At 41.5% G+C, this 27,313-nt stretch overlaps 1 protein-coding gene across 2 annotated transcripts in view; it reads left to right on the top strand.

Moving 5' to 3' along the window:
- DNMT1 (DNA methyltransferase 1) overlaps window positions 1–27,313 on the top strand; it is a 56,380-nt gene that overhangs the window by 15,883 nt on the left and 13,184 nt on the right. For both annotated transcript variants that reach the window (XM_061550601.1, XM_061550599.1), the window contains exons 14-28: window positions 645–832; window positions 1,849–2,029; window positions 2,965–3,062; window positions 3,815–3,971; window positions 4,109–4,224; window positions 5,116–5,320; window positions 6,879–7,018; window positions 8,047–8,226; window positions 12,837–13,052; window positions 15,232–15,424; window positions 16,594–16,684; window positions 17,910–18,038; window positions 18,325–18,607; window positions 20,739–20,880; window positions 25,126–25,292. In XM_061550601.1, the coding sequence (XP_061406585.1) occupies window positions 645–832; window positions 1,849–2,029; window positions 2,965–3,062; window positions 3,815–3,971; window positions 4,109–4,224; window positions 5,116–5,320; window positions 6,879–7,018; window positions 8,047–8,226; window positions 12,837–13,052; window positions 15,232–15,424; window positions 16,594–16,684; window positions 17,910–18,038; window positions 18,325–18,607; window positions 20,739–20,880; window positions 25,126–25,292 (2,486 nt within the window). The remainder of the gene's footprint in view (window positions 1–644; window positions 833–1,848; window positions 2,030–2,964; window positions 3,063–3,814; window positions 3,972–4,108; window positions 4,225–5,115; window positions 5,321–6,878; window positions 7,019–8,046; window positions 8,227–12,836; window positions 13,053–15,231; window positions 15,425–16,593; window positions 16,685–17,909; window positions 18,039–18,324; window positions 18,608–20,738; window positions 20,881–25,125; window positions 25,293–27,313) is intronic.

The raw sequence follows: 27,313 nt of genomic DNA, 5'->3' as shown, positions 1-27,313 counted from the left end.
TAACATATGTCTCGACTTTGTAAATGATGCGCATGAATGTGCAACGATTCGTCAATTTAAAATGTATTATTATGCTCATTGTGAGAATTAATTGTTGATTTTGAAAATTATTTGAAAATAATTTCCCAGTGTTAAGGCTAAAGAAGTGAACAAAACTGCAAATGAGAAAAAATAACAAGAATGCAAACAAGACCCTAAAAAAGAGATGAAAGAGATTTGATTTTGCAATAAAATTGCGCTCCTGAATTGTGAAATTCATCAAATGACTGGAGAAGTTATGTAATATTGTACAACAATTGTTTTAATCGGCTGCTGGATGAAGGCCTCCTCACACGATGAGTCATTGGTGTTATTTGACCATACTTCACGCTGATCAGTGAGGGTTTGTGAATGTGAACTCGACCGGTTGCGATACAACTCGCCACTCGTGTTGGCCTTGGCCCGAGAATAAAGGCAAGTTCATAGAGTAGTGCTCGAACTACTTCACCAGCGTTCCATTACACATTATGATGCGAGATTACTGATCAAAAATGGATTGTAGGCAATTTCCTCTACATGCCTTTTGTGAGATGATAAATGAGTGAGTGAGCGATGAAATGACTTTGCTTTCATTCGTTCCATCTGCCTGCGTTTTCTTGCACTAGACGACGGTGCCCCCGTGCGGCCTTAGCTTCACGCGCTTTACGGAGGACTCGCTGCTGCGCCACGCGCAGTTCATTGTGGAGCAAGTGGAGAGCTACGACGAGGCGGGAGACGAGGACGAGCCGCCCATTATCATCACGCCCTGCATGCGCGACCTCATCAAGCTGGCCGGCGTCACACTCGGGAAGCGGTGTGTGCAGGCACCATCCCGCCTCCTCCCTTTCTGTTTTTGGTGCCTCTCTTTTTCCACTGTACAACTGAGCCTTACCGGAGCCGTACAGAGCCAGACTGGCTCGCTCGGCACAGGAAGCGCCATGTTTTTTTTTGGTCATGACGCATGTAGATGATACGATGACACCATCTCCTCGATGTTCTATCAAAATCTAATGGGGGGTCCATTTATCGTGAGTAGTGTTTTTTTTTTACGACAAAATAATCCTGAATCTTTGCAGATCTTCAAATATAAGTAAGGATTGGTCTGGTTACTACTTGGTTTAGGCTGAAACGTGGTCAAGAGATGACCATATAGCAATAGATTACATTCACGTTTTGAGTGACTCATAAGAGTCATGGGTTTTTTCCGGTTCCACCCAATGCAAAGCACTCGATTATGGAAATGGACAAACATCAAATGTGTCGGACCCTTCTGAAAGACCCATCGTGGCTTGGCTAAGTAAAGCAAATTATTAGTAGCAATATATCCGGTGTTGAAGATATACAATTCTACTACCGGTTAAATGCAGACCAGCAGAGGGGGAAGAGGCGCAGATTGAGGTTTGACCTGCCCTTTAACCCCTTTACACTCTCTGGACAAGCATGAAGATGACTGTAGCCATTTAGGTATGCATGGAAACCTGGTTAAAATGGTGCTGTAAAATAGTAGCTTGTAAATGTTCTGTGCATAGCAAAATAAAATTCATAAATGTGTCCTTTGTTGAATGTTGTAAAGCATTTTTTTATTAGTATTGGAATGACCTTCTTACAAGTGTTGGGAAGGAAAATTGAATTCCCTTCGAAAAGTACCTGGATTTGTCTTTCTTTTACAGTCGGTGAAGGACATGCATTGTGAGGTGAAAAAATAGCTGAAGTTTTGGGAGGCAGAGAGTTCTATGACTGAATGAAAATACCACATGCTTTAAAGGGTCTTTACAATCTCGCATTGTTTCATATTGTTTATTCCCCCATTCTTGATGCTCTCTCTTGCAGGAGAGCCCAGCGTAGGCAGACCATTAAGCACCCGACAAAGATCGCCAAAGACGCCAAGGGCCCCAGCAAGGCCACCACCACGCTGCTCGTTCGGCAGATCTTCGACGAGTTCTTTGATGAGCAGATAGAGCAGCGGGACAAGGAGAATGTGATAAAGCGCCGCCGCTGTGGGGTCTGCGAGGTAATGCTGTGCAACAGCGGCGACGCTGTGCTGGAAGAAAGCAGCTGTGATGGGTCAACTCTCCTCTGCCTTACAGTCGAGCAAATTTTGAGATATAGGGGTGTAATAATGCGTTGATTCATTTCAATGCTTTCAAATTCACACTTAATGCTCAACATGCGTGCATGCATGAATGCATCTGATATATGGCCTTACAAAACTACAACGTGCGAGTCATAAGTAATACATCCTTTTAATGCATGATTCCATGCGGATGTTGTGAGCGATTTGATATATACTACATAGTAACTCGACATTTCCATATTCATCCGTGCAACAAATTTGACATTTGTCACAATTCATGTTTGCAATGGGAATTAATTCTGTTTGTCTTGCTCATTAGTATATATCCATACCTCAGTCTGTTAGCATAAATGTTGCATAAATAGCACATTCTGTAGATTCATGCAACTGAATAGTATAGTAACTATTTCCGAAAGTTCTTTGATTTTCTGAATGAAATCGTGACCCAGAATTGAAACGATTTCGCAAAAATCACACAAGTCGTGAACCCGGCACATGATTATTACGTTATCAACACCTCTTTGTAGTTCATACATTGTCACAAATTGCAATCTAATTATTTGCAGGACAAGCCAAGACTGAAATTATTGTAAAATGTAAGTGCCATTTCCTATAAATGACCTATATCAGAGCCACTCGAGCTCTGATATCCAAATTATTAACTAGTTGGTTGTGTATCGTATCAGTAAGTCAGGTATGGTAGGGCAAGGTCAAAATGCATATTTTAGAATGTATTCGTGTTACATTTGAATAGTGTAAATAATATGCCTGAATATTTCTATATTGACCGAGGTCAAGTTTGTTCTGACTTTGGATCTGTTAAGATATAGATGGGTGACAAGGTTCCTAAAAGTGTGTGTTTTATTGTGTAGGTGTGCCAACAACAAGACTGTGGGAAATGTTCAACCTGCAAGGTCATGCCTAAATTTGGCGGAATTGGACGCTTCAAGCAAGCCTGCATGAACCGGAAGTGCGTATCCCATTGCATTCTGTGAACACACGTAGTTCTCTCGCTGCCTGTATTCTTTTAGTCGGGTTATATCTTTGGCCAGCGTTTGTTTAGATTTATGTTATTGTCTATCCTTGCCAACTAAGGTTGAAACAGTTACGCATTGTCTCCATCCATCTATAAAGGGGTGGGTGGGCACAGTAAATTTTGACTTAAAACTTTCGTGATTGCAGTAATTAATATTCTTGGTTCTTTCAGTAAAGTAACGTAGATAGAAAATAAAAAAAATAAAAAACCACGACGTTTCGATGGCAACACGGTCCTCATCAGGCGGAGAGAAAAGATGAAGACCGTGTTGCAATCAAAACGTCGTGGTTTTTTATTTTCTATCTACGTGACTTTACCGAAAGAACCAAGAATATGGGCACAGTAACTTATAAAGATCCAATATGAACCAATTGTAGTATAAAGTTGTGTTGCTATTTGAAACCTGCCCTCTTGAAGGCAGAATACATTGAACAAAGGATTGCAAAAAAGGATGAGTTGCAAATATGAAAATGTTTTTGCCCTGACATCTACCCATCAGCTTCAATACTGCTAATTAAATAATTCCAAAGACAAACCCATGTTTACATTAATTAGCATCATCCTTCATGTTTTTTTTTCTCCCAAGTTCTGACTAGATTAGCCACCTTGTTTATACCAATTTGCACATTGGTATTCGTATCGCGTGGGTTGTCAAGTGGTATGGATTGCTGCTGCTGTTCGACCAGGTGTCCAAATATGGCCGTGAAGGAGGCTGAAGAAGATGAGAACTTTGAGGAGTCCGACTCGGAGGAGGTGAATAAGGTCCATCAGAAGAAAGTGACAGACATCAAGAAAAAGAAGAAGTCCAAGTCTCAGATTTCATGGATTGGAGAGCCTCAGAAGGTAAGGTTTATGCATTGCATGCATAGGGCACCCAGGTGGCGAGATGTCATCTGCCTCGCCATTGTATTGATTGACCATGGAATGCATAGCATGTGCCATTGACTGCTATTTTGTGCGTGTGTACGCATGTGGTGAAGACGGAAACCGAACGCAAATACTTCCAGCGTGTTCGTCTGGATGATGAGGAGCTGGGTGTTGGAGACTGTGTGGTCGTGTGTCCAGATGACCCTTCTAAGCCTCTCTTCCCAGCCAGGTAGGGAGGGTACCTAACGAAAGTATTACAGCATAGGTTTTCGTGGTTTTTATGTATAGTTCTCCGACATGTTTTCTGGTTGGATTGCACGTTGATCGACATGACGTTTTGCTTCACGTGCGGGGATCTTCCTCGGTTCTGGATCTGACCTATGATGAAAGCTTAACATCAGACATGCCAAAACACACCATGCAAAATTAGAGCTGTGAATTTAATATTATATTCTTAATTACACTTGGCCCTTGGCTTGTAGCAATATTGAAATGTTTTCCCAGTGGCCATGAATAAATGTCATGTTGATTTGTGCATGTTAAAAACCAGAACATGAATAATTTACTTAAAATAAATGTCAGGCATACTATGTGTGTGTTAACTGCATTGTAGATCGAGATGTTGTCGAAGCCTTGTATTCCACATGTGAACTAATGCAATGTTACACTGGTATTTTGCTCTCTCTGGATTTTTATGGTTTAGTACTGGTGTACATGGCCTAAAAAAAGTTAATTTATAAATGTATTCATGTAATTAATTACCAATAGACCCAGATATTGGAAGCTGAGTGTGACGGCTAGGTTTATTGCTTGGATGGGCAACTTCCACTGTTGCCAGGTTGCCACAAGTGGCTGTGGGGCTACTTGGTCAACGGCAAAATCGATCTTGTATTGTATTCTTGATTCCATCCCTATGCTCCCTGCGTTCAACCACCTGCATGACATAGGGGAGGCCGATATCCAACGGTGGATTGACAAAAGGTTGTAAGAGATAGTGACCTAGGATGCGAGATTGGCTCCATGCTGCACATCTCCAAGCCTAATACGGCGTGTCGCTGATTAACAGCGTGCAATGGATGAACTGGACTTGAATTGTGTCCCTCTACTCCCCCGTTTGAAGGATCACGTCCATGTGGGAAGAAGAGAACGGGGAGAAGTGGTTCCACCCACACTGGTTCTGCCGCGGCCCGGACACGGTGCTGGGGGAGACATCAGACCCGCTGGAGCTCTTCCTGGTGGATGAGTGCGAGGACATGTTGCTGTCGTACGTGTACGGGAAGGTGTCCGTAACGTACAAGGCCCCTTCGCCAAACTTTTTCATGGAGGTTGGTGCCAGTCATTGCGCACAGTGGCTCATTCTGTGTGCGTCAGTGGTCATATTATTGCCATTGTAGTTTAGTGCTATGCTGTGGGCAGCAGAGGGCAGTGCAGAAAAATCTATTACTATGTTTGTGGGCGTTTTTTTAAACCAATTTGAAATGAGATATTCATTAATTCATTCATCGCGCATAGCAAGCGAAGGACCGTTGCGTCAAACGTGTGACCTCTTGCGACAGCATTCACATAAACTGCTCTTGCTGCCATGCCAGTGTTTTCGAGTGATTTGTTGAATCCACGGATCACGGGGTGGCAACCATGGGGGCTGCACCATTCCTTTGAGGGTCGCAGTCCACTTCGAATATCGACCGCCAACTGCAGTGGTGCAATTTGTTGGAATCTGCGCATCGAGACGGGCAACGTGTCGACAAAGTGACAACCGTCTCCCTCGAACTAAGCTCTCGATCGCTAGTAGACCGGTCGCAGATGCAATGGTGACTTTTCAAATGTGCAAAAATTAAATTAGATAATTACTTCGTAAAGTGATCAGTATATTTTGCGGTTACTACTAAATAATGCTCTATGTGGACACCACTGCTCATGCTGTACAATATACACTTTAACTTACAAAGTTACTGTTACCACTGGGTGGTGCTAAAACCTCCAGGTATGAAGAATAATTGAAACTATGTTGCTATTTTAATTGAAGTCCATAAGTTAGGTAATATAACCATGGATGAATTTACATTAACAATTTGGAAAATAATTATACCCAATTATAATCAAAATTGTCCTTATTCAATTTTGACTTAAAACTTTCATTTTAAGTCATTCTACATTAACGTTAGCTGCCCCACCCATCTCTAAACCTTTATAAACAGCTTGCCCTCAGAGGCTAACCTCCCTGTTTCTGATAACGACCGCTTGTATTGCAATCTCAACGTCGTGATATTGTTATTCACTTAATTTTTATTATTTTATTGTTATTTGTTCTATCTACGTGACTTTACCGAAAGAACCATAGAATATTCTTCCGTTGAACCATAGAATATGTTCTTATTCATATGCAGCTTCCCGTTTTTGAAATGAAAATGTTCTACTCAACCGATAACTGACATTGTACTGTAAACATGCATTGTATTCATAGTATGCTTTCTGATTAGAGCTGTCTGTGGAATTTGTCACATGTACCTTATTTATACTTCTTTTTCATTCGCTCTCTCCTAACTACATTTATTCATTAAAAAATAAGAAGAAAAAATCCTGGTCATGAGCAGGACAAGTTTGTTTGGTATAAATTACCAAAATAAAGAGTTAACTAAAAAGCAAATCGTAAATTGTTAATGATAAGAGGGAAATGTATGGGAAATTAAATGTCCCTTATGCCCATGCTAAATCTTGAAGGCCATCGACTGTGTAGCAAATCTGGGACCTGGCAGAGGGTAGAAAGCAGTGTCGCGTTGTGGTGGCATCGGCGACTTTTGCCATCATGACATCTCGGTCTTGTTCCAGGCTAGGAGGGTGTCCTGTTTCGGTGATATGGACATAACTTTGCTTGCTGTGCAGGGTGGCATGGAAACAGAAGAAGAAAAGACCAGCAAAGACGACGAAGAGAAATCTTTCTTCTACCAGCTGTGGTACGACCCGGAGTACGCGAGATTCGAGAGCCCTCCCGAAGTGATGCCTTCTGAGGAAAACAAATTCAAGTGAGGATCTTGCAAGCATCCACATGTACACAGTGTAGATTGAATTTGTGACATCTATGCGCGACGTATAATTAAGAGAAAATTAAATGAAACACCAGCATGAACTCTCGCAACCAACATAACTGTCGCGATGTTAATCAATTCGTCAATCAAAACTGTTTCCTATGATCGTGATACCTTCATAGAATTGTGCGTGTGAGAGTTCAATCATTTGAACCTTGCAAATTTGTACACCCTTGTTTCTTTAAGCAAGTCGTTGGAACGATCAAGAAAATCCGTGAAAAGTAAAAGACAAAACAAGATTTTGATTTGAATTGTGAAATTTCATCCAGTCGCATATATAAGCGGGGTTGAATCATTACATGCATACTTTGTGGTGGTGATTACACATTGAATAGGACAGAATGAAAGCGTGGACACCTAAGGGAATAGGAACACCTGCATCTCAGACGATTTGTGTCCACTTAATGTGTAAGCTAGCAGGGTGGCATGTAGCCCCCGAATTCCATCGGCTGGTTTTTAATTAGTATTATCAAGGGTTGGTATTGTCTTTCAGTTTATATATTTTCCATCTTTGTTGTACGTGTGTATAATGTGGCTTTATCATTGCTTGCCCTTGCTTAATAATCCTAGCTGCTACCTTCAATTGGACTATTTGCTGCTGCGTCAAGCCCTCAACTTCACGTTGTATTATTTTAATAATAGAATCATTCGGAGACAAGTGCGTGTGGGTGGTTCTTGTAATGTTGTCAAGCTGTATATTACATTTTGTGCCACATTATATGATCCGTGAAAGAAATGCATTTATTAACGAGGGCTGAAGAAATGTAACTTAACAAGACTTTTTGAAGGCAGCTTCGCAATTCAGACGGTGATCATAAGTTGACATCGTGAATAAATGCCGTACCGTGTCACTACTTGATATTTGATGGCCCTGCGTTCTACGTCTTGAGTGGTAGGAAGTCTCTGCCTCCCACCCTGGCACTGACGAACTCCGTTTTTGTTGTGTTTGTTTGGCCCATGTGCAGGTTTTGCGCTAGCTGCGTGCGGCTGTCGGACCTGAACCAACGGGAGACGCCGTGCGTGCAGACGCGATTGGATAACCCGGAGGATGACGCGATCGTGACGTACATGCTTGCGCTCAAGGACGGTGTCGATTACCGAGTCGGGGATGGGGTCTACCTCATGCCTGACGCCTTCAACTTCAGGTAGTGCAGCGACGCCGCCTTTGTCACCGTTCAAAAGGACCTGTCTTTTTATTTTTCTCCCACGTTTTTATCTTTGCTCTTGCAAGTGCTGTTCCTCTGTTACCTTCCTCGCGAACTTCACTCGTTGATTATTCCGACTGTTGAAGACTCTTGTCGACCAGGCACGGTGACGAAACGTTAACTACCTTGCCTGGTAGACAGGAAGTTGTGGGTTCGATTTTGACTGGCGCCTGTATATTTGGAATTCGCATGTTCTCCCTGTGGTTGCGTGGATTTTTCTCCAGGTCCTCTGGTTTTTCCCTCCACATTTTGAAACATGCGTTTGCAGTATTTGGCTGTGCTAAATTTTCATATGATAAGCCACTTTGTTGAACTATCATTTGTGGCCAGGTTGCTTCTGAAAAAGAGCTATATCGCTCTGGGCCTTCCCTAGTAAAATAAAACATAGTTTTACTGTTTAGCCTCATCCATACTGTGTTAAACCGCTATACTTTAGATCAAAACTCGCACCAAAAAATATGGATCACTTATCTTTATGCTTCTTTCCTGACAGTACTCAATTTTGGAATGTCTTCCCATTGTTTCTGTTCCCAGGCTCTTATGACCTGGCTCATTTAAGGAAACATTAACTGTGTTATCTGTTATACTTCCAAAAGTGTTGTTTTTTTTTGCTTGCAACTTGGTATTTTGGGACTCGGGCTGAGCAACCACTTTGTGAAGAAAGTGTGGATAAACTGGCCTTGTTTTTAGGTCACCTGATGTGTTCACCACGTTGTTGAGTTGTATTGTTTAGTTACGACCTTCCACTTGGGTGGTGGTGCATCCATTATAGCTCACCGCTTGCAGATTCGAGTTAAAATTCCGGGTAAGGTTGACTTGGCCATTCTTTCCTCTGGGGTTGATAAAAATTATTTCCACTCGGTGGCACGTCCTCTTTTGGTTTCTTATGCATTACTGCACCTTGCTACAGGAATATCAAATTTTCACCAATGGCTCAGGGTTGTAAACAGGGGGGGGAATGCATTCGCATAGTTGATTCAATACAAAATTACTTTAATTAATCTTAGTCTTATTTTCTGGTGTTTTCTGTTATTTATATTGCAATGACTTATTATGGCCTATATATTTTTTAAAGATATGACTACCAGCCCACTGTATATTTGATGTTCGCCTCCCCCTCCCTCCGACATGGCCCGTTCCGACGGACAACGCACATCCAAGGGACGTGCGTTGCTCTGCAACGGAAAATAAGAGATAGCTGGCAAGTTGATACTTTGCTTACAATCCTGTACTCAGAGCAGTAAAAATTATTAGCTTTTTATATAATAAAATTCAAGATAATATGTAGCGAGTTATTTTATAATACTCTTTGATTTAAAGAATATTCTCACGAGATCATTAATTATACTCTTAGGTTTTTTCGGTAAAGTCACGTAGGTAAAAATTAATAAGTAATAAACTAATAGAAATAATAGAAATAAAATAATACCTACGTGACTTTACCGAAAAAACTTAAGAGTTTGAATCCTTGCAGTCACGAAAGCTTCAAATCTAGAATTAATTATATTATTAGCACAAATTGAAAAGTTGGAGCATTATTTAATGAACCATGTCAGTATTCTGTATTCGTTGCCCCCACCTCTTTGGTGTGGCTATCTGTGATTTGTCTTTCGAACGTCTTTCACCGTTTCAATACAATGTTTATTTGTTACAGAAAATCCCATAAAGCCAATTGCCCAGCTATTTTCGGTGGCAACAGCCCACAGCCGCTAACAACAGAGTTATTTTTTGGGTACAGAGGAGCCGAGCTAGCAGCCAGCCAGAAAACCCGAGCCATAGATAATTTTTTTCAAGTAGTATGATGATAGTTTGATAGCGTATCAAACACATTTGCGTGGGAAACGTGGCTGGGGTGAAGGGTGGGACCGGGGGCAGGAGGGAGGCATCAATGGCGTCTGCATGACGCACGAGCCCTGCTCAACACTGTGAGATGCGAGTGACGTCATCATGCACCAGGGATATGGCCAGGGAGCCAGAAATTCCACCAGCAGAACGTTTTCGGAATATAATATATATTTAAAAAAAGATATATAGTACATATTAAAAAAGGCAGTCGGTAACTTTTAACCATGTTACTCCTGGTAAGATTTGATATCACAGTATAGTATTTCTTTTTACATTTCATAATTATACTGCTGTAGTTTTAGGCAAAAAAATTTGACATTAAGGTTTTTGCATTCGGTAGAGTAAAACCTCTTCATTCGCTAATTTTTCTTCAGCGAAATTTGATTGTATTATTTGTGATTTTTACATTTGTATACTAGTTGACTTTTGCACCTTTTCCCTTGATTTGGCAATATCGCATTATGGGGAGTAGTATTGAACCTGCGCAGTACAGCAGTGGATGGTGGCCACTGTGCAGCTTTGCAAATGCTGAAGCTTTTACTCAAGTGTTTTTGCCTTGTGCTATTCTTGCCTTATTTGTGGTGGTTATTGATTTATTTCGAATCATGGGTTCTCTAAGTGTCAAGTGAAATGGAGGAAGGGAGAGTAGGAGCCAAAGGCAGAGCAATGTAATGAGTTTATCTCGAAAAGTTACGTTTTTTGATAGACTTTCTCGGTGGTGATAGTGCGTCAGCTGTTGGTTGCCATTACATGGTAAACGAGTCAACAATCCGATTGTATAAATAACTCTCGAAGGCAATTGGGGAGAGTGTGGCGTCAAGTGCATCGATGACCGCCAAATTATAATCATCATTCCCCCATAATCCAAAGTAAATAAAACTTGCACATTTACAGAATAAATAATTGATGGGGTTTTTTTTCCATTGTGTTATATATTTGTATTACTCTACAATGTAACGAAATATAAGGATGTTATTTATGTGTATAGTACAGAATTAATGTTATCAAACATAGTCATTTTCCCCCTTATCCATCAAACACGGAACTTAACATAGAATCTGCTTTTGTAAATACTTTATGTCCATTTCCAAGAACAGAATCTTAGCGGATGTCGAGCCCTTACCGTATTTCGTGAAGTATATTTTGGCCAAAAATTTGCACGGTATTTTGTGGGCTGTTTTTATACTTGTTTAAACTAAAATAAAAATTTGAGGACCAACCTCTTTAGTCACAATGGTACCTAATTCATTGTTGTACCTTGAACTTTAATAGGTTTGTGAATATGCAAACATGGCTAATCGTGTTGGCCATGCATGTTAATTCTCGTTCACTTATTGTTCAGTCACGGTTTGTGCATTAATACACGCAGTTTATTCAAACTGCAAGTGCTTCAGCATGCTGCAAAATGGTTCTTGTTAAAAAATATAGATGTGTGCCAGTGTTTTCTCATTTACATTCGTGGATTTTCTGAAATGCAATCGAGAATTGATTTATCAGTTCCCTGAAATTCAATGGAAAACAGCTCTCAATGTAAACAACTTCCATTTACAGCTCTGGCATAATTATAAACATCTCCACAGCTATAAATCAATGCTTATTTTTTTAAAGGCATGCGTGCATTATGTGTACAGCACTAATGCAATATAAAGCTTGCAAAGCATTGCGAAGCCCATTAAGCATTCCTGTCAGATGGTCAGATTGTGTGTTTTTTTTTAAAGCTTGTGCAGAAGAAGGCATGTTAAGAGTTTTGGACAGTGACATTTTCAATCAATCACCAGTGAAGGTAGTTGCGGAATAAAACTGGCATAAGGCAAATATGTGCAAGCCATTTTTAAATGTAATAAAATTATCACATAAAATATTGTACTTTTTCACAGCACGTTATCATTGTGGATAGCGTACTCTGCAAGTGGTGTCAAAAAAGTCAAGAATTTAGAAACCTCGTAACACCTGCACCCAGTAATTCTGCATAAAATTATCAATGCTGGGTGTTGTGGCACATTGCCTATAATCCAACTCTTAGCATGCAAAGGTTCGTAGATCATATTGACATTTGTGACAACTCCCAAGCACGTGGGTTTGTAGCTCATCTGTGCTAACTTTTAAGTGTTATCACCTAATTTTCTCAAGGTATTCTCACATGCAAACCTCATTTAAAAAGGAATTGTCCCAACAATCTAGTTTATGACCCCTCTCAAATGGTGTCTTGACACTCGGCGAGTCTTTTCAAGAGTTTAATAACGTTATTAATGTGTGCCTTTGTAGGGTGTATTAAATTAACCTCTAATATAATTACCATTGTGCGTCAATATGGTCCAAGTTATATATAGATATAAAATAATATATCATAAAATAGTCTTTGTGTGCCCTCACATAGCATGCATTTTGGGATAAGCTGGTCCTGCATTGATTGGTTCCTCTTCCTATGAACTTCATTGATTCTTCCACCCACGCTGTTTCGTCCCATACATTCAGTGTTCAGCCACCATGCTGCAGTTAACACTCCTTTTTCAGCTTCTTTCTTCCCACTGCTCAACTATGCAATTGCTTCCGATGGTCTCTTAGTTCTTATAACCTTTCTCAGCTCAAACATAATAACTCTTATACCTTCAATAGCGCTGTTTATTTTTGGCCGCATGGCATTTTGGGCTTTGAGGGCCTGTCCTCAGCAACTGTGATGATAAAAAAGATCCATTTGTTTGCAGCGTAAAGCCAGCATCGCCGGTGAAGCGCGCTCCACGGAAGGAGGACATTGATGAGGAGGTACACCCAGAGTATTACCGCAAGTCGTCGGACTACATCAAGGGCAGCAACCTGGATGCTCCCGAGCCTTACCGTGTGGGCCGCATCTCGCAGATCTTCTGCAACAAACGCAACAACCGCGAGACGGACATCAAGTTTAAAATCAACAAATTTTACAGGTGAATTTGTGCTTTCTGATGTCTTCCAAACCTTCAAACATTTTGTCAACTCTACCGCTTGGCCCTCGGCATTGTTGTTTGAGGGCACAGCAGCAACCTGTGTTGTAGGCACGGTTGGAAGTCAATATATAGTTTTGGAGTAGACTAAAAACACGCCTACCATGTCATATTTATAGTTGATTTTATGTTTGCAAATTCAGCGGAGTAATAACTGCGGAGTATTTCAAGCTGTGCTGGCAAACAACTGAAAATGTATTCTAGATTAGAAGTTGAAAATGTAGTCTCTTATATTCAACAGCTTGACAGCTGTAATTGTGTTAACCAGTTGCTTAAATGTCACAAGTGTTTGCCTGGGGCTTTGTGAGTCTATCATTTCTTGGCAGTAATATATTGGGGTTATATTCTCAGCCAGCAAATCTTACCGACTTTGCGAGCAAACTTCATAAAGGCATGAAATCACTGAGCTAAGTTTTTATGCCATTGATTATAATGTAGATTGCTTACATCTCAGTTTTGTCAACATACATCCAAGTGTAGTCTCAGATTCCCAATGGTGCACCATCATATCCGTGCCCGAAAATATTCCATTTCCACTAGCGTAGAAATCATTACCACAGTATGAAAGCTGTTGTTACCGCCCAGTGACGTGAGTTTGCAGGAAAACACAGCTGTTTTGTAGCAGTAGGACCACGTAAGATTCAGTTAAAAATTAAAAATGCCCTGACGTCTTCACTCGGAAAGTGAAACAGAGCTTGCTTGACGTTAATGGGGTTCTAAGTGGCAAGTTGGCGGTGCGGATGTTGCTTCGGAGTCTGTAAGAATAAAAAAGAGGTGGGGTTTTTTTTCCAGCAAGAAAATTATACCAAAAAAACTGATGTCTTGTGAATTGAGCCGAAAAAGTTGTCTAAATATTTACAAACCACAATCTTGACCATTACAAATATCACATTATAGATATTCATGCTTCAGTCCATGAGTTTATGTCGTGAAAATTGAATCTTTCGCCTGTAACTATTACAGAGCAAACGTAAAAGGTTTCAATCTTGATTTGAAGTTTCCTTGTGCCCCTTTTAATAGGGATGGGGTTATTATTTAACAAATAATTGCCCACAGAAATTGAATTCATTTCAGACCTTTTTACAAGCTATATGAAAATGCCCTGAGTGTTCTCAAAAATGAAACTAGACATAAAAACTGTGATCCATATACAAACACAGACCGAAAATAATTGCTTAAGCTGAGCTGCACATGAGCTGTACACAGCAGGGGTGTCATTGTGTTTGAGTGCATTTCATTACAGTTATTTTTCTGGGTTTCATCCAACCTTATATATCATTTGTATCTCTGGTCAAGTATATAACGAAACAATTGTATTTGATGTTGTACACCATGTTCAAATTGCGTTGGATTTATGGAAAAGAGTTTGTCAGTGGGCAGATCACACCTTCGATTGGCACATTTGCCCACGTATGATGTGACAACGTTCGACATGCATACATACGTCACATGTGGTGGGGTAAAGTGTGGAAACTCCCACGTCTTCCAAGATGTCTGGCCAGTGTGCAGACTAATACCCCCTAGAGGGACTCTCTAGTGCTCCCACTAGTGGAAGCTCTGGGGACAGCAGTGGTATGAGTAAGCAATTGCAAGTCTAGATATTGGTCCAATTATACTGGTAGGAACCTCCTGGTTACACCAACCCACAGGGGATTATTGTGTCAGTCTGTCGTGCATCTAAAAATGGGAGGGGTGGGGCTGGGTGGGGAGGGGAGGGAGGGGCGGGGTGGGGACGGGAGAGTCAAGAGGGTGGGGCGGGGTGGGGCTGCGTGGGGAGGGGCTGGTCACCCCGTGGTGCCCTTATAAAACTCAACGTTTAACCTACTCACGCCGGCTTGTGCCCGCCCTCACAGTCGGGCATATTTGCGGAATACACCACGCCGCCGTTGACCCTTACCATTGACCGAGCAACCCAACGTTCCTACCAGCTCCCTCCGCAGGAATGTGTTATTATATTGCTTCCATGAAAACCAAATTTTATTCACTTACATGTTCTAAAAAAGCAATACAACAGAATGTAAAAAAAATGACTATACGGCACAGTACTAAACTGGCTCTGTCGGGCACGTGGCGTTTGTGCATTATAAATGCGTGCGTGCGTGCATGTGTGTGCTCACCGCAGGCCAGAGAACACGCACAAGGGCATCAGCGCAGCATTCCATGGTGACGTGAACCTGCTGTACTGGAGCGACGAGGAGACTGTCGTGGAGTTCCGCAACGTGCAGGGAAAATGCCGCGTGGAGTACGGAGAGGACCTGCCCGAGTCTGTGGCCGAGTACTCGCAGGGAGGGCCCGACCGCTTCTACTTCCTTGAGGTGATGCAACCAAAACTCCATGCTGCCCCCCTCCCACACCCCCACAGCTCCCAGCTGTGGACTTACGACCACGCATTGGGGATGTGCTTCGGTGTTCGACCAGACTAGGGCTAAATTCACCTTTTGATATAAAATCTGCTTCTTTCCAATGGCTGATGTAGATTGCAGAGCAACAACTACAATTTCACGTTCAGGTGGCCAAGCCAGATAACCACGTCTGGAGCAGCAGAGTGTATCGCTGTGATGGCTCCTTCGTATTTGTGAATCGGACATTGCGTTATTATATGTTGCATGGTCTGGTCTGGATGACCACAGTCGCACACTGGAGAGTTTTATATTTTCCATTTGTGCATCGAGTATCTGCATCTGCTATGGTTTGTGTGGATGCGGTTTAAGGTGGTGGTGGTTTTGGATCATGCAGATTGAACTGTCTTGAGTAAAACATATCGAATTGGTACAGCAACTAGGTTCCTAGTTGCTACCTGTGGACATTAAGAGAATCTTATCTCACGTGGGTTTTCTCTGGGCAACTAGTTTTCTCCTCCCACACAAACCCCCGACCCCCGCTCAGAATTAGCCGGTAGATTGCAGTTTGTCGTGCACCATCGTAGACCCTGATTTCCCCACCCAAGTGAATTACACTAGCATTAAACAATTGTGTAAGCCACTGTCATACATATTAACACGTAGGCTTTCCTGACATGTTATCCAAAAGAGTTTTTTTTGGGTTAGATCGCGTAAATATAAATTTATCGTTAAACCTGCCACCACCCGACACAGCCAATTAGTAAAGTTTGTCACGTAAATTAAACATTCCAATTCGTTACTAGTACAGCACACCGGTGTGTTGGAGAGTAAACCCACAACATTTACATTTCAGTATGATGTTTGACCAGTAATTACAATTAGCATCATCAGACAACATCCAGATTTGTGGAGAAATGTCATACATTTGCCATACATTTTTGCATTGTTAAAGGTTACTTGTGATCTTGGCAAATGGGTCACTGTTCGTTATTTTTGTTCCTTCGTATAAAACACGAGTCTTTTTAAAGCAAAAATCACTGGTTACTGTGTTTAATTGTATTCCTCTTTGTTAGCCTGCTCAATTGAACGCATTTTTGTGAATCATTTTGGATGGCCTGCTGTGACCTGCCTCACCGTTGCAGGCATACAATGCCAAGACAAAGAGCTTTGAGGATGTTCCTTACAATGCACGCAGTGCAGGCTGCAGAGGGAAGGGCAAAGGCAAAGGAAAAGGTGAGATATCACATTGAATATTTATTCACACCCAAAATATACCAACGTTCTTTTTGGTTCTGTTTCTTGCATGGCATTTTTTTTTACTTATGCATGTACATCCTGACCTTTTAGTAAAATAATAAGGTTTACTGTAGTTATGGCACTGCCCCAAATTGTACATGCATTAGCAGCATTTCTTTTTAAAAAAGTTTATTCACCCCCCAATATAAATTCCTCTTCAAAGAATACATTCATAGGCTCATTGCTTTTGAGGGTGGCTGAAGAGCCAAAGTAGTTGGCGCACACTCCCCTCTGTCGGTTTGCGTGCATTGTTGACGGTTTGATTCCCATGGCTACCTGATAATGTTCATATCAAAGTGGATGTGAATGATTCCATCACGTAATCATTTGGAAGAGTAACCCGTTGTGTGCTGCTGCCACGGGCCCATGTTTCGACATTACTCTCGAGTTGAAAAAATAAAAATGTCAGTGCTTGCTCAGCATATAATATTCAGTTCTCCCCTACATAAGGGATATTTGATCTCACTGATAAAGTACATGAAGAAAATAGTTAAATAATTGTTTGTGCTTTCGCAATTGCTACATGCCATTTTGCATCTGTGGGACAATAATCTTGACATTGGAAGGAAGACATTTGTTGTCAATTGTAGTTGTTTTTAGAATTTTAAGTGATTACCTTTGGGCTTACAGCAAGATAAAAGAAAAGTAATGTTTTATTTTATCATTCTGCCACCCCCTCCTCCCCCAATATTGTCTTATAATTGTGCTATCGGCGCCATGTCATGTGATACGGTATAATTTTGAATCGCTTGAAGAGATCATTACATGAGAGTGGATATAACAGAGCTACCTCAGATTCCTTCAAGTGACCTGTGGCCCACACATAGTAGAGAGCAGCACATCTAATTTGCTCTGCCTAAGAGAATACGGTTTGTCATATGACAGCATGACAGCCAAAGATATATATTTAAATCTAAGAACTGGAATTCAGCCAAATTAACTGCAAAACTACATTTAATGTAATGGATTTATTAGTCGGTCATTGGTGACCGAGCTGAGACCATCAACTCATACTTCAGGGGACACGGTTTGATCATAAGCAGCTTCCTGGATTCAAACCCAGAACCTCAGCGGTGCCAGTTGAGAGCTATGGCTTCTGAGACACACCCGGTCTCTTCAGTGAGCGGTTCGTAACACATCTCCATTGTCGTTTCACGTCCAGGCAAAGGCAAGGGGAAGGTGAGTGTAGAGCACTCGGTGGAAAAGGAGCCTGAGGAGAAGGTGAGGAAGCTTCGGGGTCTGGACGTCTTCTCGGGCTGTGGTGGCCTCTCGGAGGGCTTCCACCAAGCAGGTACACAACATCTTTCAGCTGTATTTAGACCATCCATAAATCCAGTGTACCGTAATTATAGGGAAAGGCAGGTATTGAGAGTACTTCCACGCAGAGGGAAAGTATATAAGGGAGAAGTTCCATCATCATTGACTTCCATGATCTATCCACAGCTGGATGAAGGCCTCCATGCAGTTTTGTTCATGGGGTTGTTTGACCATGTGTCGCCACAAGTTGGTGAACGGGAAGCAAGGGCCAGGGCCAGTCGTAATATAACTCGCCAATGTGTCTGCAATATCTTATGTAGGCATCACAGAGACTAAGTGGGCCATCGAGATGTGGGAGCCAGCCGCGCAGGCCTTCCGTCTCAACAACCCGGGCAGCACGGTTTTCACGGAGGACTGCAACATTCTGCTAAAGCTGGTCATGTCAGGAGAGAAAACCAACGGGCTAGGCCAGCGGCTGCCGCAGAAGGGCGACGTTGAGCTCCTGTGTGGCGGTCCGCCCTGCCAGGGCTTCAGTGGCATGAACCGATTCAACTCTCGCACGTACTCCATGTTCAAGAACTCGCTCGTCGTTTCCTATCTCAGGTGAGCGCACAGATGGGGGGAGCAGGGCATTGGCTCTAAGCACGTCTGCGGGTTTTTGCATGTGAATATCAGCTTCATGGTTAAATGTTGGCTTTTTGGATGGGAGCCATGTCTTGGCAATTGTATTGTTCAACTTTGCATACCCTGCATATGTAATGCTCTACTTGTGTGTCTGTGTGCCATGGAATTGATTTAAAATTAATGCACCATGTAGCCATATCCCAAAATGATAAACAAGGATGCAATAACATGGCTATATCTTTACAGCGATGTATACATATTTTTGAGAAATATTATTCTTTATATTACAATTTATATTTACAAAAGACTGAATAATACTGCTTTAAAAAGGGAAAAAATGCACAAGTGGTGATATTTGGGGGAATGGCCCTTCTTCATAGCAATACTGCCAACGCAGCATTACTGTTTTTTTTTTCATTTGAACTAATAGTGGGGTTTAATGATTAAATGCAGCCATTCGTTTAATTACTTTTATCATATAAATGGGTTGCATGCTGTGCAAAGTTCTGGGACTTAAGTAGTGTAACCTTGCTGTTAACGGCGTAATTTCACAGCCTGCTTGATTATAGCACGGATTCAGTCACAGTTTTTGTGCTGGTGGAATTAAATAGGTTGAAGGTGTGTGAGAATACATGGAGTGTGTTTAAATTTTTAAAATACTCATTACAATTTCAAGGTTTTTCTTGACATAGAAAAAAATATTTGAAGAAAAAAAAATTGGCAGGTTTTCCGGGTCACGGATATAATTGCTTCTTGGTTGTCTAGTTGGACCATGAACATGTGTGGTCAGTTTATTTAAACATATGCCTCGTACAGTAGCCTGCCAGGCTTTCTTAACGATATCAAACAAAACATTCCACTGGAAAAACAAGTTGATATTTCCAAACTGCTATTTTGAGCACAAGAAGTGTAATGTAAACATTCACAGATGATGGCATTCAAGAGGTATGTCTACTTTGTAGGTTACAGTTATTTTTTTTTTTGCATCCATGTTATATGTTGCATGTTACCATTCATCATTCAGCATACAAAGATATTTTTTTAACTCTGGCTAAGCAATGTTATACCGTACGAATATTTACTTCTCTTCTCCTGGACGCATTGAACTCAGGGCTGGTCACTTGAGTGCAGGCTGTAATTTATGGAGTGTTGGTTCACTTCACTCGTAGTTTATTTAAAGCGATGAAATGTTTGGATGTGTAAATGTAAGATTTCTGTTGAATACAAATTGGCGACTACCATATGAAAAACTACCCAGGGAAATGTTTCGAATTGAAATAAGGCACACGCTGGGCTAAACACTGTTTTGCTAAACGCAGTTTTATAACATCCTAGCATTTAAATAACATTGATATATGAATAAAAGTGGATTTTGGTGAGATTACACATGGCAATGTAATTTTATCCATTTCACTTGTGGTATAGGTGTTGAAATGTTGAACATCAGGGGGTGGTCCAGTGCTGACATTTCTTTCTCGGAGTGAATTTCAGTTGGCGCCGGTGTGCGCCTCCATGGCATTAAACATACTACAGAAGCTCGCTGCCGGCAGGTGCATCATCGAGCCGAGTTTCAAATATAAAAATTGCCTTACTTTGGAACTTTCCCACAAGTTATGATTCTGCGAAATTTATAGCAACGCGAGGAGATTTTATTTATTTAAACACTGCAGTGTACAGGAGGTCTTGTTGAAGCATTCATGGGAAACACGCAGACTTGAACATATATACAAAGACCTTTCGCCGTAAAGGCCATTGGTGCAAGTTATTTTATTGCGCGTACATCAAGTTGGTCAAGGTCAACTGCATAAAATGACCCACCTGGTGTGGTATGTGGATATCTGTTTCAGAGGGTAGACTAAGGAAGCGGGGGGGTGTTGCTAGCCACACCACACCTACCATCCCCTTGCATGTGTGGTGCCATTATTAATGAATATGTGCTTGCGAAACGAACACACGTACATACACTCATAGATTCACACGTACAAGGTTTTGGACATTGAGCAATTCCCAGTAGCACTAGCAGTTATCTTGCTGTGTTTCGTTACGAATCCATCCAGAGCCTGCAGCTGTCTTCATCTGCGCTAACGCTGCCCTCCGTGTGCGTCCGCAGCTACTGCGACTACTACCGTCCGCGTTTCTTCCTGCTGGAGAATGTGCGCAACTTTGTGTCCTTCAAGCGCTCCATGGTGCTGAAACTCACGCTGCGCTGCCTTGTGCGCATGGGATATCAGTGCACGTTTGGCGTCATGCAGGTTTGTCTGCCTGCCACACTCCCTTGCCAGCAGCCTCTGCTGTCTTTATAAGAACCAGCACTCCACGTTTAGCATTACATATTGCCTGAGTGTGTCGATATTTTATTTATTTACCCCTTTTGCTCCACTGCCAACTCGGATCAATTTCTGAGTTTTTTTCATATGTTTTTATTATACTTCAATTGGAGCCCGGTACAGAGCATAAATCGCGACGTAGGGAGGGGGTACAGAAACCACGCGGACATAAGTCCTCTGAACGCAGTGCACTTGAGTTGAAAGAAGGGGGGGACCTGGGCTCGCTGCCCCACTGAGTGGGGGGAGGGGGGTAGCGGGGAATGGGGGGAGAAATGGAAAAATAAAAAGGAAGGACAATCTTGATTTGTTGCTTTCGTGACTGCAGGAATCTATACTCTTTGGTTGTTTCGGTAAAGTCACGTAGGTATAAAATAAATCACGACGTTTCGGGTGCAACACAAGCGTCCGTCATCAGGTAGGATGACGGACACTTGTGTTTTATTCATATATCAATGTTATTTCATCAGGTGGGATGACGGACGCTTGTGTTGCGCCCGAAACGTCGTGATTTATTTTATTTTGTACCTACGTGACTTTACCGAAAGAACCAAAAGTGTAAGGAAGGACACTTAGGAAGGAATAACTTACATGCGCTTGGTGAACATATCCAACCTATTATAGTCTCATAGAGCGGTGATCTGCTCCCGTCCATCCCCAGGGTAATATCTGAGTTTTTAGATAATAGGCTGACGTTTTACAAGAGTCATTGAAACGATGGGTTTATATTTTTATCAGGTGGTGTGAGACGAACGTGGCGAGCCATTGGTCCATGTGCACCATGGCCAACGTGTGTTCCCTTAATATTTTATCTGTGTGGCATCGTTAAAAAAGTTGCCTCTGCATACTCATTCCATCTGTGCCAATGTGTGCCATTTTTCTGAAAAAATATAGAATACGTGAATACACACCACATCTTTTTTGTTATACTCTTTTGAGTTCGAGGATGGGAAGGTTTTAGACCCTCCGGACCAAAGACGTTCATTATTTTTACATTTAACGATAAAATATTTCTCATTAATAAACAGAATAATGTATTATCCTATTTAAAACTGAATAAGATTGACAGACATTCAAAGGTGTGTCTTTGTTATGATATCTATAAGATGTGTTTGTTGAAGCTGGTAATGTGAATATAGTGAAGTGAAATGAGGAAAACTAATGGCATCAAAGCAAAATCCAGCTGACACGCAGCATTTGAGCTGTCAAATGAGCATACAAACTCAGCATATTTTCTTGGAGACTTTTTGAAACAAGTACTTTGTTCCCCACTTTTCTGAGCCTCATGGACTTATATTGTCCCAATTTCGTTTTCTGTCAAGGTAAAAATTTCCCTCGTTCGACTTAATTAGAATGAAATTTACCTTGTGCAATGGATACAAATTCCAATGTATTTGAATAACATGGCTGTATCCAACTAAAATTAAGCAACTTCATAGCATGTGAGGCTTCGCGTGATGTGAAACATCTTGAAGAGGAAATACATGGTTTTATTTGCACGTCTTAAAAAGCTAACCCTGTGTTAAAATTACAAACTGCTGATTAACGTAATTTGTTACTAATACGGTAATATGCACAGGTCATGTTTGCAGAGCATTTTTCTAAAACACATTTACATTTTACACAGTTTTACATTTTCTCGTACCGATGTTAAGAAGGAATTACCTGTAATCAATATGAGAAGAACATTTTTACTTTACGAATTAATGACACATCCACCTTAGGCTTAACTGCAATTGCCTTTATCTCGGCTCTATTTGTGGAATGCTTTTACCGATTCCTTCACTCATATGCAGCAGCAGCATCCACTAAGTGATGGTTTGCATGTGCTTTTGCGCTCCGTTAGTGGTGTCGCAATTGGCAGCATCATTAAACCTGACTTACAGGTTGTAAGATTAAACGGTCATCCAGGTCATATATGGTTCTAAAAGGTCTATATGAATAAAACCAATCAAGAGTGCTTTGATAATGCTTGCTTTATTGCTCTACCTTAATTTATTTAGCTTTTGTCATTTTGGTCACTCTTGCAAATAATGCTCTCTTTCCTGGTCTCTTGAGGTCTTACCCAGTGAAAACAATCAACATTATAATCCTTACATGAATCAATTTGCTTCTGAAACATTTGCCAAAACCGTTGCCTGCTTCCTTACAAATCTCCGTCATCTTGGTGTAGCTCAATTGTCGGAATTGAGTCTTGACGGAATCCTTTAATTAGATTTTCACACAAAGTAGCGATGGCGTGACAGACCGATGCATGCGTAGACTGTTTAATTTAATACCATGTTTAGAGGCTAGGAGTTCAGGTGATTAAAGAATGCTCTGAAGCTAATTTGAAAGTTGCAACACTGTACTCTTTGGTTCTTTCGGTAAAGTCACGTAGGTAGAACATTTATATATCACGACGTTTTGATCGCACACAAGCGACCGTCTTCTCGCTCATCTGAAGACGGTCGCTTTACCGAAAGAACCAAAGAGTATGGATTCCTGCAGTCACGAAAGCTTGAAATCAAGATCGCAACACTGTATATTTAGCAAAGACAGAATCGTTAAATTAGAGAATAGCTCCGTGCAATTATAACTGATATGGCCATGCAGTAAATCCAAAGTTAACAATGGCTCTAAATGGCACCCACTTTTATGTCACATTCCAGCCATCCTCGCAGCAGTTTTTAGCCGGCCATCGAACAAAAAGACAGTCACTGCATTGCACGCTTTCAGATGCGCTTTTGTGGCTGTATGGAACGCTCTTCCTTCAAATGTTAGGAAGCCACTGCAGCTATATACTTTTAAATTCTGATTGAAAACTTTTTTTAGAACTGCTATTTGTGTTTAGTTTGTTGACCTTCCCTGCACCTCTGATTAGCATGTTTGGCTATGTACGGTGTGAAATAAGTTCTGCATACATACATACATACATTTTCCTGTGCTCATATTTTACTTTGACCTCCAGACAGGAATGGAGAAGTAAAACAGAGGGATGCGTTCCCTCGGTTGTGGTGACATTTGTTCACTTGATGTATAACTTGTCCTTTAAAATAAAGAACCACTGTGATCGAGTCACCACTGTGATGCCTGGGAAAACCTTTATTTTTAGTTCCTTTGATATATTTCCAATAGTTGTGTAAAAAAAACTTGTGTAAAGCAATATAAAGGTTATTAAAGATAACATGGTTGTGTTTGGGATCGCTGAAACTAAGTTGCAATGAAAACGAATGCCTATAAACAGGATTACAGCTGCTGTAAAAGAACAGCTCAAAGGAGTACATTTTGTTTTCCTCAGTTGTAATTATATTATTTGTAGGATTTGTACAGCCTCGCAGTTACTGGGATACTGAAATTCAGGGTATTTTTCGTTCCATGCCAACTTCACCCTCTTTATAACATGTGGTAGGAATGTGCACATGTGCGGACTCAATGTAGTGCTCGTTTCTTGTTCTCCTCTTCGCCAACCAACCCACCTCTGACCAGCGTGGTAAAGTGTGGCCAAACAACCCCTTAATGCCAGCATGGCATGGCGAGGCTTTTATCCAGCAGTAAATTGACAAATGGCTGAAAATTATTATGGTTAAATGAGTGTGCCAGTACACAGAACACCATGTGTTAAAACCAAGTTTGGTCACTTGGAAAGTGAGGAAATTATTTTACTGGATGAATGTGTGCTAGTGTTATTTGACTGTGCTGAGCCAGAGCTTTGAGGGTAGAAATCTGTCTGGGACAGAGGTCAGCAACCTGCGGCTCTGGAGCCACATGCGGCTCTTTAAGGACTACTTCGTGACGTTATTTATTAAGGACCGTTTCATATTCGTGTGGATTGCGGCTCTTGAATTTTTTTTTTTTACCGAATTGGAAAAAATGGCTACTTGTTATTTTGGTTGCCGACCCCTGGTCTGGGACAAAACAATCCACTGGTCTGTAGTTCCTGGTTGAGCAGTTCCACTGCTGGGTTATTTTTTCAGCCTGAGGACGACCGCTTGTGTTGCGATCGAAACGTCGTGATATATAATTTTTTATTTTATTTTTCGACCTACATGAATTTACCGAAAAAAAACAAAGAGTATGGATTCCTGCAGTCACGAAAGCTTCAAATCAAGATTGGTCTGTACAGTTGATGGGAGTGTGCCCTCCCTTTGCTGTGGATGCAGCGTTATGGCATTGCTGGTGATGTGCCCACAGGCTGGGCAGTACGGTGTGGCGCAGACGCGGCGCAGGGCGATAATCCTCGCAGCCGCCCCAGGAGAGAAGCTGCCGTTCTACCCCGCGCCCCTGCATGTGTTCGCCCCGCGCGCCTGCCAGCTCAGCGTCGTGGTCGGCGACAAGAAATACGTCAGCAACGTCACCAAGTACGCAACGCTCGCATGCAGTGGAGCATCAATTGTAGAGTAATAATAATGCCTTTTACCCAGGAAAACATCACCGAGTGTCAGCAATCTTTTCCAGAAGACTTTTTGTACAATGGGATATTTGCACAGTTATGCTCATGAGCAGATTTGGCATGTGTATGTGAGAAAATCGGACTTCCTGGATAAACCCATGCATAAGTTAATCGATGCAGAATAATACTGCGAAGGAAAGATTGTGTAATAATTATCTTGTTAAGAACAGTTTACCGATGCTTTTTAATCCGCTTTGTGCCTTTCTAACTTGGACGTTGACATGGTCCAGCAGTCGTAGTGTGTTTGCTGTTTGTTGCAGAGGTTCACAGTGGCTGCCCTGATTAATGTTGCGGGGCGTATTAACCACACAAATACTCACTTTCAGCTTCACAGTGGATGTTAAAGAGATCCCATGACGTAATTCGCAAGAGTAGGCCGTTGTGCGATGTCGTGCTAGTCCAAATGTTTTTATGTACCTGCAGATAACTATCCGAATATGCATAGCAATCTTCACCCCTTAGTGTGAAAACTTGGTAGGACCCTCCAGAAAAAAAGAGTCCTGAGTCTCGGGTGAGACTTTCCTGGGTAAACAAATGGTATAATAACTATGTAACCTTATATATAAATGGAAAACACTCCTTGCAGACTGCAACTTGAGTACATCACTGAAACTGCGCACACTGAAATGCTACATCTGGTCAATTTTGCTGTACGGAGTAGAGACGTGGACACTGACAACAACAGCAACAAAAAGGCTCGAAGCTTTCGAGATGTGGCTGTATCGAAGGATGCTGAAAATCCCATGGACAGCCAAAACCACCAATACACAAGTTCTGCAAGATATGGGCACTGACAGGCAACTGCTGAAGACCATCATTAGCAGGAAGTGTTACTACCTAGGCCACATTGCCCGAAACGACCACAAATACCAGCTATTAAAGCAAATCCTGGAAGGAAAAATCGAAGGGAAAAAACGACCAGGACGGCCAAAAACGACATGGCTCAGTAACATCAAAACATGGCTACAATTAACAAGAGCACAAACTCTACACGCCGTGCTAGACCGGGACCAATATCATCGTGAAGTCGCACACGCCGTTAGGCAGCACTAAAGAAGAAGAATACCTTATATCTCCTTGCTCGCTGCACTCCAGAAACCACTGCCATCTTTCCTTGCCACATATCAAGCTTTACTCATTGGGAGCCCAGTGGGAGACCAAGAAAGCTTTGCACAGCGGTAGAACATTCAATGGGCTTCACACAGCAGTGGAAAATTTAATTTCAAGGAAAATTAATGTAGCAGGGCTGGATCAATGCTGATTTTTTAGTGATTGTAAGCCAAAATGGTTGTGAATGTATGTTCATTATTTTTTGGGGGTAACATTTACTCGGGTACAAGCTTTCCTGTACCTAATGACTAGTTAGAGCACCAAACCATTATTACTTTTTGAGTCGATTTTAAAGTGCATTGATATATGTGTGAACTCGTGCTGGGAGTTTTTTTTTTGCAGGAATATAATTTGAATCCTATTTTTCTTCCATGGATAATCCTTGCAGAGATCGTTATTCTTTTACCCTGGAGTGCCATATTAATATCTCCATTATAGCAGTGTTAGCGTCCTGTCTTGTTCCAGTTCTTGGAATCTACTGGAATCCCCTTAATTTGAATGGAGCATCCAGAATGCTCAATACTATTTGTGGTGATTCTGTAAGTGGATCCTGCAACTCCGTTTAAATAAATTAGATTTGTACACCCTAATAATTATTGCCAATTCCCAGGATCGCCACTAGATTGCATGCTTTGGCAATTCCATGCTTTGGCATTTCTGTATTTTTAAAAATGCTAGAAATTCTACAGTCCCAATGATCCCTTTAGGCATTGTGTTCTGTTTCTGGAGACTAATTGCAGAAATCCCATCGTGGTTTTGTGTTGGGGATTGTAAACATTTACTACCGCTGTTGTAGACAATATTAGTCTCATTAGTTGT

This window comes from Lethenteron reissneri, chromosome 12 (assembly GCF_015708825.2).
Source record: "Lethenteron reissneri isolate LAM-NWPU_2019-01 chromosome 12, ASM1570882v1, whole genome shotgun sequence".
NCBI lineage: Eukaryota > Metazoa > Chordata > Hyperoartia > Petromyzontiformes > Petromyzontidae > Lethenteron > Lethenteron reissneri.
Note: the sequence above shows the minus strand (reverse complement) of the source record. Positions and strands in the feature narration are given on the sequence as shown.